The 16823-nt window shown below is 35.2% G+C and overlaps 1 protein-coding gene across 10 annotated transcripts in view; it reads right to left on the bottom strand.

Moving 5' to 3' along the window:
- Positions 1-16823, bottom strand: part of UTRN (utrophin) — a 460160-nt gene that overhangs the window by 228655 nt on the left and 214682 nt on the right. For all 10 annotated transcript variants that reach the window (XM_033093589.1, XM_033093581.1, XM_033093608.1 and 7 more), the window contains 2 exons: positions 15342-15547; positions 13611-13765 (listed from right to left, as the gene is read on the bottom strand). In XM_033093589.1, the coding sequence (XP_032949480.1) occupies positions 13611-13765; positions 15342-15547 (361 nt within the window). The remainder of the gene's footprint in view (positions 1-13610; positions 13766-15341; positions 15548-16823) is intronic.

The raw sequence follows: 16823 nt of genomic DNA, 5'->3' as shown, positions 1-16823 counted from the left end.
TTGCATGATTTAAGAGATGTACACACCTCTAAACTCAATCTATAAAACTTTATATACCTCAAAACTCCATAATAAGAAAACAAACAATATAAAAAATGGGTACCAACAATTTCACTCCTAGGTATTGAAACCCAAGAGAACTGAAAATCTATGTCCATACAAACACTTGTGGTACATAAATGTTTATAAGCAGCATTATTTATAATAGCCAAATAGTAGAATCAACCCAAATATCCATCAACTGAGAAACTGATTAACAAAATGTTAATGAATATTTCCTAATATTCAGCCATAAAAAAGGAATGAAGTACCGATTCGCACTACAACATGGATGAACACTGAAAACATTACACCAAGTGAAAGAAGCCAGACAAAAGGCCACATACTGTGTGATTCCATTTATATGAAATACCACCGAAAGGTACATCCATAAAGAGAGAAAGTAGATTAGCTATTGACTAGGGCTGGGGAGTAGAGGCAATGGGGAAGGACTGCTAATGAATGGTGGGGTTGGGGCGGGGGTTAATAAAATGTTCTGAAATTCGGAGTATGCTGATGTTTGCACAACATGGTAAATACACTAAAAACCACTTATCTGTACACTTTTCAAAGGGCGTATTTCATGGTATATGAATTATATCACAATTTAAAAATCAGCACACATAATATGATCTCCTTTATACGTATCTTCTATCTGTCCATATACTCATCCATCCATTCATCATCATCCATCCATTTGTCCTTCTATTTGCATATATAGAAGGAAAAATGTCTGGAATGTTATCTTAATTTCGAAATAGTTATTTTCAGGTGCCAAGATTTAAGGCGGTTTACTTTGCTATTGATACTCTTCTGCATTCCTTGAATTTATAATGAACAGGTATCTTTTTTACAGATCAATAAACATTCTTTGAAAAATGGATAAAAGATTTAAATAGACACATCATCATAAAAGATATATGGATGGCAAATAAGCACATAAAAAGATGCTCATCATCATTAATCATCAAAGAAAAGTAAATTTAAACCACAATGACATACCACTACATATTAGAACAGCTCAAGGAAAATGACGATACCGAGAGTTTGTGAAAATGCGCACCACCTGCAACTCTCATGCATTGCAAGAAGGAGTAGAAAATGATACAGCCATTTGGAAGAAGTTTGCCATTTTTTTTTATAAAGTTAACCATGCACTTAAGATACAATCCAGCAATCCTACTCCTAAGTATTTACCCGAGAGAAATGAAAACATATGTCCACACAAAACCCACATGCAAATATTTATAGCAGCTTTGTTCATAATGGCCCTAAACTGGTAATAACCCAAATGTCATCAAGTGGTAAATAGATAAGTTGTGGTACATACATATAGTGGAATACTACTGAGACATAGAAATAAACAAACTACTGATAGATGAAACAACATGGATGGAATCTCAAATGCATTCTGCTAAGTGAAAGAAAGATACAAAAGCTACATACCATGATTCCATTTATATGACATTCTGGAATGTCAGCAACCTCATCGCAGCATTTGCTTACTAAAAACCTCCAGTAGAGTTTGGCTGCCTACAGAATAAATTTACATTGGTTTTCCTAGGACTCAGTGCCCTCCATAAGCTACCACTAATCTACTTTTCCAGCTTTATCCCTTACTTTTCTCCAGTACTCTGTTCAGGTCAAATGGAATGCTCCTTTTTCTCAAGAATATTCTTAATACTGTGTCCACATAAAAAATTTATATCTACATATGAATGACCTATTCAACCATCTCCACTTATAAAAATCCTACTAATCTTTCAAAGATTAAGAACTATCTGCTCCAAAACATCTCAGCCCAATTAGGTTTCCTTTGTCTGAGTTCATAAAATGTTAGTATGCCTCTTTATACAGAAAGTAATCACATGCATTCTGGGAAAGCCCTTGGATTGTGATCTTATTTCACTCTTAAATTTACTGTAACTGTACCATAGAGATTTCTTATCTGTCCACCTATTCTATAAACATACTGTGGTAAGAAGCAGTCTTTTGTATCTCCATATTTCTCAGAGTCCTTATTATGGTATTATAATAAGCATTTATAGAACAATGAAGATCGATTTATAATATGCCTTTAAAATTACCTCCCAAACATCATTTTTCAAGAAGCTACTGACAGATGTGTTCCACAAAACTCAGCTTGTAAATCCAGAAAGAAGATACGAGAAGCATGAAAACAAGAGATCCAATCCAGGGAGAAGCATACAAGCTCCCATGCTAATGGTGGAAGACGTCAGAAAAGAGGGGTGATGAATCCAAATTGGATCAATCAAGGGCTGGCATCACCATTCCAACTGCCATGTTTCTTGTTTAAATTTGACAAAATTAACAAAGAAAACACCTTGACAAAACAAAAAACTAACCCAAAATAGGACCAAAAAAAAAGAAAGAAAAAAACATAAGATCCAGGAAATAGGGATTACAGACTAGGAAGAAAAGAGAGAAAATCCGCAGGATAAGGGCTATGTGGCATACCGAGAAAGCACATCTCCAAGGCAAAACATTAGAAGTGACAGACTGCTTAACGTGATTGACTTTGTGGGCTATGGGTACTGTCAGGCCATGGAAAAATGTGGGAAGAATTAGCAATTGGTGCAAAGAAAACTAAGAATACAAAAACAAGGCAATTATTAACTTTAGGTAAAACAAACAGAGAGGAAGCGAAATTATAGTAAATTTCAATGCTTGGCTGTCACTGATGTTTAGACAGGCATAATAATGTCAACACTGAATAATATCTGCTTACCTAAGAATTCAGTGATGAGATGGTACAGCCACTGTGGAAAACAATATGGCAGTTCCTCGAAAATTAAAAATACAGTTAACACATGATCCAGCAATTCCACTTCTGGGTATATACCCAAAAGAACCGAAGGCAGGGTCTCAAGGAGATATTTGTATATCAATGCACATAGCAGCAGTATTTAGCTATTCACAGTAGCTAAAATGTGGAAGCAACCCAAATATCCATCGACAGATGGATAGCAAGCAAAATGTTATATACACACATAATAAATAGAATATTATTCAGCCTGAAAAAGAAAGGAAATGCTGTCACATGTTACAACATGGGTGAACCCTGAAGACATTACGCTAAGTGAAATAAGCCAATCACAAAAAGATACATACTGTATGATTCCACTGAGCTGAGGTACTTAGACAAACACACAGAGACAGAAAGCAGAATGCTGGCTGCAAGCGATTGGAGGAAGGGAGAACTGGGACTTACGTGTTCAATGGGTAAAGGGTTTCACTTTACAAGATGAAAAGAGTTATACGGATGGATGGCGGTAATGGTTGCACAATAATGTGAATGTTTTTAATAGCACTGAACTGTATAATGAAAAATAGTTAAGAGGGTACATCTTATACTGTGTGTATTTTACCAAAATGTTTTTAAAAAGTGAAAACAAAATCAACGATGAGGAAGAGAAGAGAATGGTAGCATAAGAAAGCTATATCCTATATATTTACTACAATAGAAGGTCAATAGACAATGTCTAATATTGATGAATTGGAAGATAATGGTATGCTCATTTTATTTTGAATATGGAAATATATAAATGACATAAAAAAAGAGAAAATTGTTGCCCCTATGGAGAGGGATTGTGCTGAGTAGTAAGAGAATCATTGTTTTTTTTTTTATAAACCTTGTAATACTTTTAATCTTTTTTGTAATCATATGCATATACATTTCTTTAATTTTTAAAATTTAGAAGTTGCCTACCAGAATTTGGGTTAGTGGTAGTGGTGGTGTTTTATCTTCCATCTAACCCTCCTCATATTTACAATTATTAAAACATCAACAGAAAAAAAAATTTCAGAAATAGCCAGATAAAGGCTGTGCCAAAAAGATACTAGAAAGCAAAAATTCAAAGGCGTACACACGTGCAACTCATCGACCACAAACATGATTCTTATTTTAAAAACACTCATAAAAATTTAGTAATTATAAAATTTGGTAAAGTCAAACAATTTCATTTTACATAATCAGTATCCATTATTTTTAACAACATTCATATGCACATAATAGGTTATGTGGCAAGGAGCTAATGTAAAAACAGATCATTATAGATTAGTTCTATTAAACCCCAAGGAAACCCAGACTGGAGAAAAGGATGCAAATGTCTGAGAATCCCTTGGGGCGAAGTCAGAGGATTCCCATCACAGGAGAGAAATTTAAATACCAAATAAGCATAGAGGACCAGGCTAGCAGGAGAGATGAAAACCCTCAAGTCCTGGTTCAGATGAAAAGGGAGCTAAGAGGATCAGGAGCATGGGGCCTTGGAGAGCACTGCGTCCATGGGTCGAATAATACCAGAGACAAACTTTGGTGACCAGTGGAACATGCTGAATCCAGAAACGAAGAGATTCCTTGTAAAACTGTCAAATTATGTACTGGCCATCGGTGGGAAAGAGATTCTGCATTAAAAATATTCACTTTGTCGAAAAACAGCTGTGAGATGATGTAAGGGGCACTCTCCTTTGTTGGTTATGACAGAAGCCAAAGAAGCGTTTTGAATCAAGGCAGAAAAGGTTCCATCACCCCTGGCAGTGAAAGCCTGAGCGGGTGCCTCTCCCTTGAGCATCGTTTTCATCCACTTAGCACACTTGGCCTGAGTCTTGCTTACCTCCCTAAGAATCAGCTCCTCACTTCAAGCCTCCGCTTTATTTACTTATAAAAATGAACCAATGACTAACCCTCAAAGTCATCACAGTCTCTGTCACACCCAGAGCTTTAGTGTTTACTTCGTTTCCCTTCAATATCCTTCCTCTTCCCTCCCCCCACTAACCTTCCCCTCCCCACCGGGTCAACTTTTCTTTATCCTCCAGAACTTGGTGCGGATGACTTCACACCTGTGCTACCTCAGCCCAGAGCACCCAGGATGTCCCTTCCCATGGTTATTAGCAGGCCATCAATGCTGGAACAAAGCACGACAAACAGCGGCCTATAGCAGCAGAGTTTATCTCACAGTTGTGGAGGTTAGTTTCTGAGAGGGATCTCACTGGACTAAAATCAAGTCGTCAGCAGGCAGGACTGTGTTTCCTTGTAGAGGCTCTGGAGGTGAATCTGCTTCTTTGCCATTTCCAGCTTCTAAAGACCGTCACATTCCTTGGCTTGTGGCCCCATCTCGTTCAGTCCTCAGGTCACGTCTCTCTGACCCATTCTTCTGCTTCCCCCCTCCACTTTTAAGGACCCATTAATGGAACTGGGACCACCCAGATGATTCAAGATAGTCTCCCCATCTTTGGGAGCCACGATTCTGCCTATTTCATTTTACTGTATCTACGATCTCGATTGCAAGTGACCGTTTTCTTGTCTGTTTAAAGTTTCTGAATCATCAACGCACCTAGTACCCCCAGGGCATGCATACAGTAGCAACTTAGCAAGCATTTATTGAATAAACTAATACAAAAGTAAGAATATCATCTCCCTCCCTGCAATATTGTAAAGAGAAAATACTGCATACATACATAAATGTATAAACATAGCAAACACTCAATAAATATTATTTTCCCTAACCTTATATATGAATTTGGTGAAATACTGAGCAATTATTTTTTTAATTAATTTTTTAAAAATAAAATTTGTTTATAGCATGCAAATGTGCAATTGAATAATAAATGTTCTGGGGAATCCTTTAAATTTACATATATCTGGTGTCATTTTTTTTCTCATGAATGTAATCAACTACTAAAAATAATGAACATACTGAAAACTAAACTCTGCTTACAGCAGTCGAAATTATAATAAACATCATTTAAAATGTTTATGATCATAGTATATATACACTGGGGATGCCAAAAAAAATGTATATACATGACTTGTATTCATCTTTTGTTATTGGTATATATTGAGTATTACAATTTTAATAGTTTTTTTCTTTCTTAAAATGTGTATACATTTTTTGGCACCCTTGGTGTGTGTGTGTCTGTGTGTGTGTGTGTGTGTGTGTGTGTACTAACTTGTATCTGATTTTTGAAATTAATATAATTTCATATGAAATTGCTAATAGAATATTGCTCAAACGTATCAGTTCTCCACACTACCCATTTAGGTCTTTTTAAAAATTAGATCCAATGCTAGAGTTTCTTGTACTAAACACTACAAGAATCCTCTATCCATTTTCAAGGAACTTCACATGATACATCATACTACCATAAGGCCAAAGATAATTGCTAAAATTAGAGATTCAGGAATGCATATGCACACTTTATTACACAGGCTAATAAACTACCATTAATGCCACTGGTGCAGTGTTCACAGAAGAAAACAACCTAATTTTACCACCTCTGCCACTTACTAGCTATATGGCTTTGGGTAAATCACTTCAAATCTCCTTTTTTTCAACCTTAAAATAAGTTGCTTGGACTGGATGAGTAAAGGACCCATTTCAGAATTTCCAGAGGTCCTTTTACAACTACATAATCCATCACATCACAGAGATTATAAAACCTGCTAGAAGAGTTCCTCCATTCTCACCCCCACCCCTAGCTTCAAATTCAGCTTCAATGAGAATCACAGCATGTAAATAAAATGTTACTGATGGGAATAGGTGAATGGCTGGGACGTATTAATATGGAAGTTTCCGAAGATGATACTCAGCACAGAACTTATATTAGTCGACAATTCTCAATGCAGAGTTTATATCTGGCAGTGTTCTGGTTGTTACAGCTCAAGCAAGATGAGAAGAGAACTAGAGGACGTACTGAGAAATGTAATGAGAGAATATAGAGAAAGTAGCACTACAATAGAAAAATAAATATCTTAAGTTTAGAAAAGTGTGGCTACTAGACAAAGGCAAAGAAGAGAAGTTTTGTAAAAATCTTTTTAACCTATACATCATAAAGAATAAGGACAGGCTAAAAACCTACAAGATACAACATTTGACGTTAAAAGGGTAACTTGAGCAGAAAGAAGAATTTTTACTTCCAACAGAAGTAACAAACTATAGATTCTTTAGTATAAAAAAAATGGTGCACACTAAAAACATAAATAGCTTTCATAAAAGATTAAAGGAATTCATGTGTGACAGATTTATAATAGTTTACATTTTAAGGGAATTGGGATTTTTAAAATGTAAACTCTTTAGCTTTTAAAGAGATTTCTGTTATAAAAGCAACTGATGTTACAAAATAGCTTACAGTAACAATCAAAATAGCTTATAGTTATTTTGTAGCATAACAAAATGTGGCCACCCACATAACTGACTTTTTAAAATATTTTAAAGATGTTAAATAATACTTGATATTTTAAGCTACAAAATATATTGTTTAATCAAGTGTTCATGGTCAAAAGAGTGTTTGAACATAAATAGATCTTTTTTTTTTTTTTTAGACATTAATGAAAAAGAGCATCTTAGGAACCCCCACAGACATGTGCTGCTAAATTTTGATGTTCTTAAAAGGTGACCTGTACAATTACATGAGATTGAAGTATATTTATCTTATTTAGAGCAGAAAAATAGTAGCATCAGTAGTTTTAGTGGCATGTTGAACACTGAAAATGAGACATTCTTTGAGCTTTTTCAATGGGCACCTTCACAAGGTAATTTTGTTCTTTGGTAAATAAAATAACATTTAGCTGGAAAATCTATTAAAATACCAGTGGGGGGAAATGCAGTTGATTGAATGAAGAATTAGTCCCTGCAGATATCCCCAGGGGGTGGGCATGGGGTAGGCGGTCTCTCTTGAGCTTCCTAGGTGGTGTGGCATTAGCAGCTTAGAATAGCCTCCTTAAATCCCATGGAGTGAATTTTTAAGTGCCTGACAATTAGCCAATCTTAATGTAATAAGAATAGGTCACCAAAACACCACAGATCATTGGGGACAGCTGCTATGGCATTCAATTTAAGAGCATAAAGGTTGAGACTCGTTGATGTTAGGCCATAAGACGCAATCCCAATGAGTATCTTCTATTAGTCATTGGTAAAAGGAATTGACCACATACACAACAGATAAATGCTGAAGAAGAATGTTTCGGCTTTTATTACTCCGTAGGGACAATAAACAACCACTACTGAAAAGTAACAACGGAAATAATAAAAGTTTCAAAATATACAACACAAATAATTGGGAAAGCAATCAAAAGTAAATTCAAATTTTTGGAATGTAATCTGTTTTCATAATAGTCAAGGGTTTCACAAATTCAGTCTCTAGTAGACACAGTATTTATATAATCCTTTGTAAACTATGTACATTCCACATGTCCAGCTGGCCATTAATAATAAATCAAAGAACATTCATGAGAAAGACAGTGTCATTGCAAAAGAAGAAAACAAAGTTCCTTCACTAGATGAATTTGTATTGGTGGCTTTCATATGAAATAAGCTCTTCTTAAATACTACACCTTTTCTTTCCAGGATGGAAAGAAAGACTTCTGCTAAGGCAGAAAACACGTAAATACAATGTAAATTCAGCACCCATGACGATTTTACTAAATGCTATGGTCTAAATGTGTCTGTTCTCCCAAAATTTGCATTGTGTGATCTTAATGCCTAAGGTGATGGACTTGAGCCTTTGGGAAATGTTAGGTGATAAGGGCAGAGCCCTCAGGAATGACACCAATGCCCTTACAAAAGGCCTGATATACCTCTCTGACCGCTTCTGGCATGTGAGGACACAGTGAAAAGTCTGAGACCCAGAAGAGGGTCTTCACTCAACCACACCAGCAAACTAATCTTGCACTTCCAGGCTCCACAATTTCTGTTGTTTATTAGCCACCCAGACTGTGGTATTTTGCTACAACCGCCTGAATGGACTAAGACACTAACAAAGAAAGTTGCCTGTTTTAAAAGTTTCATCTGGTAATAAATATTTAGACAATCTTTATTGCATTCAGTAAATCAGATAATCAACTCTTTTACCATTAATGTATTAGGTTGGTGCAAAAGTAATTGCGGTTTTAAAGGTTAAAAACAATTGCAAAAACTGCAATTGCTTTTGCACCAACCTAATAAGTAGAGACTGTTCAAAATGACTACAAACAACTGATAGTGACTCGAGACCCTCTGCTAATTTCACCGTAGACACTACTATAACACAGACTATGGGCAATGGATTTCTAAGGAAGATGTAATACGACAGGGCATATAACGATAATGTGGGTAACCTTGTTACTGAACACATACCATGTACAGGGAACTTTTATACATAATTGGTGATCCTCACAATAATCCTACACATTAGATATGTTCTCCACTTTAGAACCAAGGAAAGTGAGACTCAGTGATTTGAAATAACTTGCTCGAGATTGGTAAGTCACATAGATGGTAACTGAATAAGTTGGGATTTTAATCAAGGATGGCCACATGCCACAGCCAATGTGCTTTCTGTACTTCCTGCACAAACCAAGACTAGCCTTGAAAGAGTCAAGGCAAAATATGGCTTCCAAGGGATAAGGGCAAAGAGAAAAATAAATAGTAATTAATGATATATAAGATAGTCTTTGCAACAAACAGTTATATTGTCTCATTTCCTTTATATCATTTCAGCATAGATAACTATATGTATGTATATTTGTGTGCATGGGAGTATGTGTGTATGTATATATATATATATATATGCCTATGTGCATACACATACATTTACATATACATAGGCACTCCAGAGTTAAAATAAAATTTCAGACCCCAATCCAAAAGTTACTATAAGCACATTTCAACTATCGCTATCTCAATTTGCACTGAAATGTTTGTTAACTGGCATTAAGAGATATAAGGGAAAAAATTTCACAGGTTAAAAGAATAATGGCCAAGATAGTTCAATTAGTTTAAAATGGCAGAGACAGACCTGTTGTAATCAGAAACCAAAATATTGGGAGCCAATTCCATTTCAGAATTACAACCTTCTGTGCATTAGAAAACTATTATGAATGTATCTATATGACATATAACCCCCAAGTAGGGTCTGAGGCAGCAAACACATTACTCTTTCTGCAGTTAGGAACAAGGCTACTCACAGCAAGCAGGATAATAAAGACTATAATAAATAGTCTCATGTCAAGTCAAAGCTTTCTGTTATCACAGAGTATTGGATTTTGGCACTGCCGATAAGGGATTGTCGGTCGGCCTGTAACTTTGAATGGCCAAATTACCTAGGCCAATTGCAATTCACAGAAAACATTTCCTTTGAAAGCTGATATTAAATGTCACACATTATGCTGCAATAACACTAATGCATGGGTAAGTACAATAACGCTTCACCTCTCCAGAATTTGTTTGCCAATAATATCTATTCAGAATAGAGTGGGGAAATAACAGGCGACCATGGTCTCAGGCCTCTCAGCAGCCATTCCAGAGGGCACGATGGCCACACCCTGGAGAGTGTTACATTATTCATTGCAGAGGCGCCCATATCTTTAATCAGAGCTGGCTTCTAAACTCAACTCAGATAAGAACCGGTAAGTGGAATCATTGGACAGATCCAAGAAATGGGTACACAGAGCAGTCACCAGCAGTAGCTGACATGCTGATGAGCAAAGAAGAAAAATAAAACTATTTGTAAAGAAGGTTACGAGCCTGAGCACACAGACACAAAGGCCTGGGTTCCAATCCCAGCTCTGCCTATCGGAGCTGTGTGGATCTTGGATATTGCTTCACTTCTCTCTGCTTCAGTGTATTCATCAGCATAGTGCTGATGAAAATGCTCCCTGTCCCCACTGGTTGTTGTGAGGATTAAATGAAATAGTGCATGTGAAAAGCTGAGCACAGCGCCTGACAATGAGAAGATACCCAATAAAATTTACACACTAAAAATACAGCACAAAATCTCACAAAGCGTAGCAGCCTGCATAAATTTACCACCAACTCGTTAGAATGCAGAGCATGATCATAATTTAGTATAGAAACATATCTTCTTGGTTATGCTGTGTGACTCTGAACATGTCACTTAAACTTCTCTGAGCCTGAAAGCATTAGATCAGACCAGGTATTCTTAACTGAGCTGACAGTGGTTCTTCAGCAGCATAAGGTGGGAGAGGGGAGTGGCAAAAAATTTACTCTTTTTATGTGTAGAGGACAACAATAAAGTACAGAAACAAATACACAGTATATCATGATATTAAAATTTCATGGGGGCAGGGATCTGAAAAGGCTTCTTAGGGGGTCGACAACATAAAAAAAGGTTGAGAAAATACTGGTTTAAATGAACCGTAAGATTGTGTGCAGCTCTTAAAGTTCTTTAATTCTGTCTTCACAACAGTAATGCCAAGAATTCAAAAATGTTTAATATTCATTCACACACTTTGTTTAAGAAAAAAAGATTTGTATATTCTAGGAAAATCTCCAATTAAAACAGTTAAAAACTGTAAATATCATTGTGTTTAAGAGAAATTCCTCTAAATACTGAGAAATCCCAACTGTCACTCACGAAGGGATCCCGTGAGCTGCAGTTTTGTTGTATTCTTCCTGCTTTACAGATAACAGTATACCCAAATCATGTCTAAGTATTAATATACTTAACTGTTTCCCCCAAAAAAATGGAGAATGAAAATAAGGACAACTATTGTAACTACCATAAAATTGGAACACTGTGGCTGTCTTAGCTATGATAAATGAAAGATTACCGTGGAATATAATTCATTTTTAATTGCCTCTTCCATCTAATCTAACTAGTGATGTAGACTGTCTTAAAATATTTACAAAGTGAAAGCAAAAAAAGAATTGGAGGTGCTAAATTAGGCGGGTCACATATCCCTACATGATCAATTTTTCTGGGTATTGTTTACAACAAAAACAAAGTCATAACTCTTACACATGATTTTTGGAAACACAGATTAAGTATGATTAAGTATGATTTAATGTTAAAACCGGGTTTTTTTAATTGAGATATAATTGACATACAACCTTGTATTATGGTACTTGTATTAAGTTTTGGTATACAATATAATGATTCGATATATGTATATTTTGCAACATGATTAGCACAGTAAATCCAGTTAACGTACATCACTACAGTTACAATTTTTTTTCTTGTGATGAGAACTTTTAGGATCTACCTCTTAGCAACTTTCAAATGTACAATACAGTATTGTTAACTATAGTCAGTTACCATGCTGTATATTACAGCCCCAGAACTTGTTATCTTCTAACTGTAAGTTTGTACCTTAAAGATATTTTTAATTAATTTATTTTTTCAATTACAGTTGATATTCAATATTATTTTATATTAGTTTCACGTATACAGCATAGTTAGTTAGACATTTAATTTACAAAGTGATCCCCTGATAAATCTAGCACCCACTTGGCACCATACATAGTCATTACAATATTATTGACTATATTCCCTATGCTGTACTTTACATCCTGTAACTATTTTGTTAATTATCAATTTGTACTTCTTCCTCCTTTCACCTTTTTCACCCAGACTCCTACCCCTCCAAAGCTGTTTTTAATTCACCTTCTTCCCTGCTTTAGTTTTGGGATACTTATTATATAATATACCCTAATAATCTCTTACAACGAAAGAAAACAGCTGTATAAAATGCTAGGAAGATCAGTATTATAGCTACGATCTGCTTTAACCACTTATGAAGTTTTGTATTTGCTACCCCAGTCACTTCCTCCAGAATTCTAGGTTTTTCCAGCCTCATACTCATGCTCATATTCTTCCTTCATAATTCTCTTCTTTGAGTTTTCCGAAAATCCATTTTAGAAATTGTAACTAAAAATGACATTCCAAAAACGTATAAAATGCTTCCGTGTCAACCTGTTATTAAATGCTTGGCCATGCTTTATTACCAATAATATATATCATAAAGTGTTCTAACATTATCCATTTTATTCATTGCAAAATAAATGTGTTTTGATGTCTCTGATTGCTTTCAGGCAGTTGCATTTGAATATATAAAGATGTGTGTGAAACCATAATTTCCCTTAGACGCAGGCACTCGCAGCACTATGCAGAAGGTAAACACATTTTTACTGATGATGAATATAAATATGCCATCTTAAAGAGATTCTAACCACTGTTTATAGGTCCTCAAATCCTAGGTGTTCAAGTGACAGAAAAATCTCTCTTATAAATACATATGCTATTTTAGACTATATCAAATTATACTGACTAAACAGAGTAATGGAAAGAAAAAATAATAAATTAGTTGCAGCCCTAAATAGACAAGAGCATATTTCAGAAATCTAGTGTTGGTTCAGGTGTTCTCAGCCTCAACTGAGGATGGCCCAGCCAAATAGGACACTATTTCAGTTACCATTAAGGACAATATGAACCTAACGCAGCTATAAATACCTAAGTGTTCCTTACCATCAGAGTACTACAAGATATACTCTAGGTAGTATCAAGAGGGGGAAAAAAAATCACACACAAATGACCACTGGCAAGGTTTAGACTTATTCAAGGAAAAACACCATTGTAGAAATTGAAGTAGATTCTGTATAAATATACATTCTGTGTAAGTACAATAAGACTAACTCAGTACAGTATAAAAATAGACACAATAATAAAATGTACTTCTAGTAGTCACATATTTTGGGATGTTTCCATGAGAAAGCCAAAGCAATCAAATTCTTAACTTCACAGCATACATTCACCTGCCAGGGCCTTAGCATTACCTTCGTTTTAGATTGATCCATGATGTTTTTAAATACTCGGTGGTTTCTTTCACATTCCTCGTGTCATCATTACCATATTCCTCCAGCAGCTTCTGCAGCACGTTATCGAATGCCATTACAATACCATCTCCAGGACCCAGTTCTTGAAGCAGTATCTAAGGTGTAATTTCAGGTGTAATTGTTAGACTTGGTCACTCAGTAACCAGTATTACCAAGACCTGGGCTTCCCTGTAGCTTTCACCATATTTTAGACACAGATAGCAAAAGAAGAAAAATTAATGGACAAACTCTTGCATCTAAGCGTAAACGAAAACAATTATACAAGTGAAAAAGAAAAATGTCTAAGAAAGTAATCAGTACATGGGAGATGACATTTAAAAAACTATTATCTTTTCCTCTTTCAGATATTTTATTTCCTCAAACCATTGGTCTTTTCTCATTCCTTCTGCTATACATCTGATCCACATAGTAACTGCATGGTATGGGAGTGAATCTACTGTAGAGTTCCCTATAAGTACCAACAATACGGAAATCTTCTCTCTTTCCCCTCGATCACGTGTATGTTCATAACGTTAACTGCTTTGTGGATCAAGCAGCAAGCAAGGTTTACTGAGAGTTGCTTGAATAGCTAAACTGATGCTGAGTACGTCCATTGGCATTGGTTTCTTGCCACACTTTTTCAATCTCTGAGAGCCCCTGGATCAACATATTTCCCCATGAAATCTAAATGACAAATGAACATTCTTATAGTGTTTTGTAGCAATTGACAGAAAAATCCACCCTAACATTTCAGAAGAAAATAACCATACTGTTAATTAGAAAATAATAGTCTGAATACCAGGATTGAAGCACTGATGTCACTTTTTAATCATATTCCTTTAGTTAAGTGTCACGGGGTTTGCTGATTATAACTTTTGAATCATTTGGTGAAAACAGTCAACAGGTATCATAAACACAGTGAATGATCCAGGAAGTCAGGACACCCGGCCACTTGCTTTTTAAACTGTAACCATGGAAAGTCTTTATGTATGAAGAACAAAAACATACTTTCATGTTTTAGATTTTGATTCCCACGTATTATATTGCTCACAAATATACACTTTCATCACAGGCTATCGGAAGGGTAAATAAATGTTACTCCAAAATATAACCTAATAAACCATAACCTCTAATTCAAGAACATTTTCTACAATTATAGAGAAAATTTAAAATACCACTTTAAAAACACCATAAATGTTCAGTATCATCATCTCTACAATCAAACTGATCACAAAAAAGGTACCTACTCTGATGATACTGATAAAACAGCTTGGTTATGAAGGTATTCAAAGAAATTGAACTTATTACCTGATTTGTTCACCACAGTGCCCCTCAAATGAAAGTCTCAGGAAATTTCATAAATAAAAATAACCTTTAGGGTCAATGTGGAGGGAGCAAAAGGAGGGTTCCTGGGATTCTGAAAATGTTCTCTTTCTAGGTGCTGGTTTGTGGCTATGTTCCATTTGCAAAGAATCAGTGACCTGTAAATCTAAAGTATATGTACATTTCTATTTGTTATACTTCCAGAAATTTTTCAGAAAACTTCATGGTCAAATTCTTTATATAAACTTCAATGTATATTCTAAGACCTTGGGAAAACATCATGACAAGAGTCCTAAAAAGTACAGTGAACAGAACAAAAGGGTATGTCAAATAAATAGATATTGCCAAAAAATATCCACCGACTCTTACTTGATTATCAGAAATCTGTTTGATAAGTGGATCCCTTCGCGCTTGTTGAAGAATATACAGGCGAGCCTCATATTTTCTCATAAGTTCTTCAGTCTCTTCCCTGTGGTCATCCCACTGAAGGCTGTCAATCACCATGTCCTCCAGCTGTTGCTGCCGTAACTCGACGCCATGCTGAGTGTTATCCCACTGGTTCTTGACCTTTTCCACTGGAGGAGGCATTATAAAAAAAATTTTTTTTTTTATTTTAAAATCCCAGAAAGTAACTATCAGGAAAGGACAAAAAAATACCTGATACCAAATTTATCACAAATAAGGCTATCAATACAAAAGAGAAAGAAAGCAAGTTACTCATAAATTTTAAAGGAATTTTAACACGTCAGTCATACTAGATACAACTGATATATTTCTGAAACCATTCTTGAAGAAAAATTCTTAAACTCTATTTTAAACACACAACACTATCTCAGGATAAAAATATCTACTATTATAAATTGATAGAGCAAAAAACAGGAAAATAATTTCCTATCTAATTTTATATTTACAGAACTGGCTTTGATGAAGGTAGAGTTTAACAGCACTTTATGATAGAACTTTAAGGCATATACAGTCAGCTACCATCCTCAAAAAAGATGCCTTATCTAAGGTAGTTTTAACGTTAAAAGAAAAACTTGTTAAGACTACTTTTCACATTTGTTTTATGTAGCATTAAAGCTGTCTAAAAGGAAGTATTTTTCTATGCTCAAGTTCAAGAGTAACCCTAAAAATAAAGTAGATTCAAGTTTTATGTACCCAGTAGCTCTTTATCATAAAAAGAAAAATCCATATTGGCTCTTTTCCTGTCTATTTTATTGTTGTTTCTTTCTATTTCTTTCATTCTCTCTTTCACTCTTTCCTTTCTCTCCCCCCACCCCTTTCCCTTCCCTTCTCTCCTTTTCTCATTTTTAACATGGAGTTAAGAAAAGAGAGATCTAAGGAAAAAATAAACTTTTGATTAATTACTCCAGGGAAAGTTCATGATCTTGAAGTACCAGTAAGCAATAGCTTTGAATATCTTCAACAATCCATTGATAATAAATAGGCAGAGAGTTAAAAACAAACCTCTAGAAGATGTTCTGAATGCCAGGCAGACTTAGGGCTGTGGTTAAGTACCAGGCCAAGAAGAACTTAACTATAAGATAACATTCCAGCTGAGTTAAAATGGAACATTTTAGTAACATTCTTGGGATAATACAGGGTTATAGTAAACCAAGATTGTTCAGAAAGCTGGAAATTATACTTACGTGTAATAATTCTTAAAAATTTTTCAATGGCTTAATCTATTTTATACCATCTAAGTAAAAGTTTAAGTAAATTGCTTAAGATTGTAGACTTCCAGTCAAGATGGAGGAGCAGGTAAACACTATGCTCAGCTCCTCCCATGACCACCTCAAAATTACAAGTAAATTATAGAACAACTAACTTTGAGAACTACGTGAAGACTAG

Source organism: Rhinolophus ferrumequinum, chromosome 3 (assembly GCF_004115265.2).
Source record: "Rhinolophus ferrumequinum isolate MPI-CBG mRhiFer1 chromosome 3, mRhiFer1_v1.p, whole genome shotgun sequence".
NCBI lineage: Eukaryota > Metazoa > Chordata > Mammalia > Chiroptera > Rhinolophidae > Rhinolophus > Rhinolophus ferrumequinum.
This window is presented reverse-complemented; position numbering and strand designations above follow the sequence as displayed.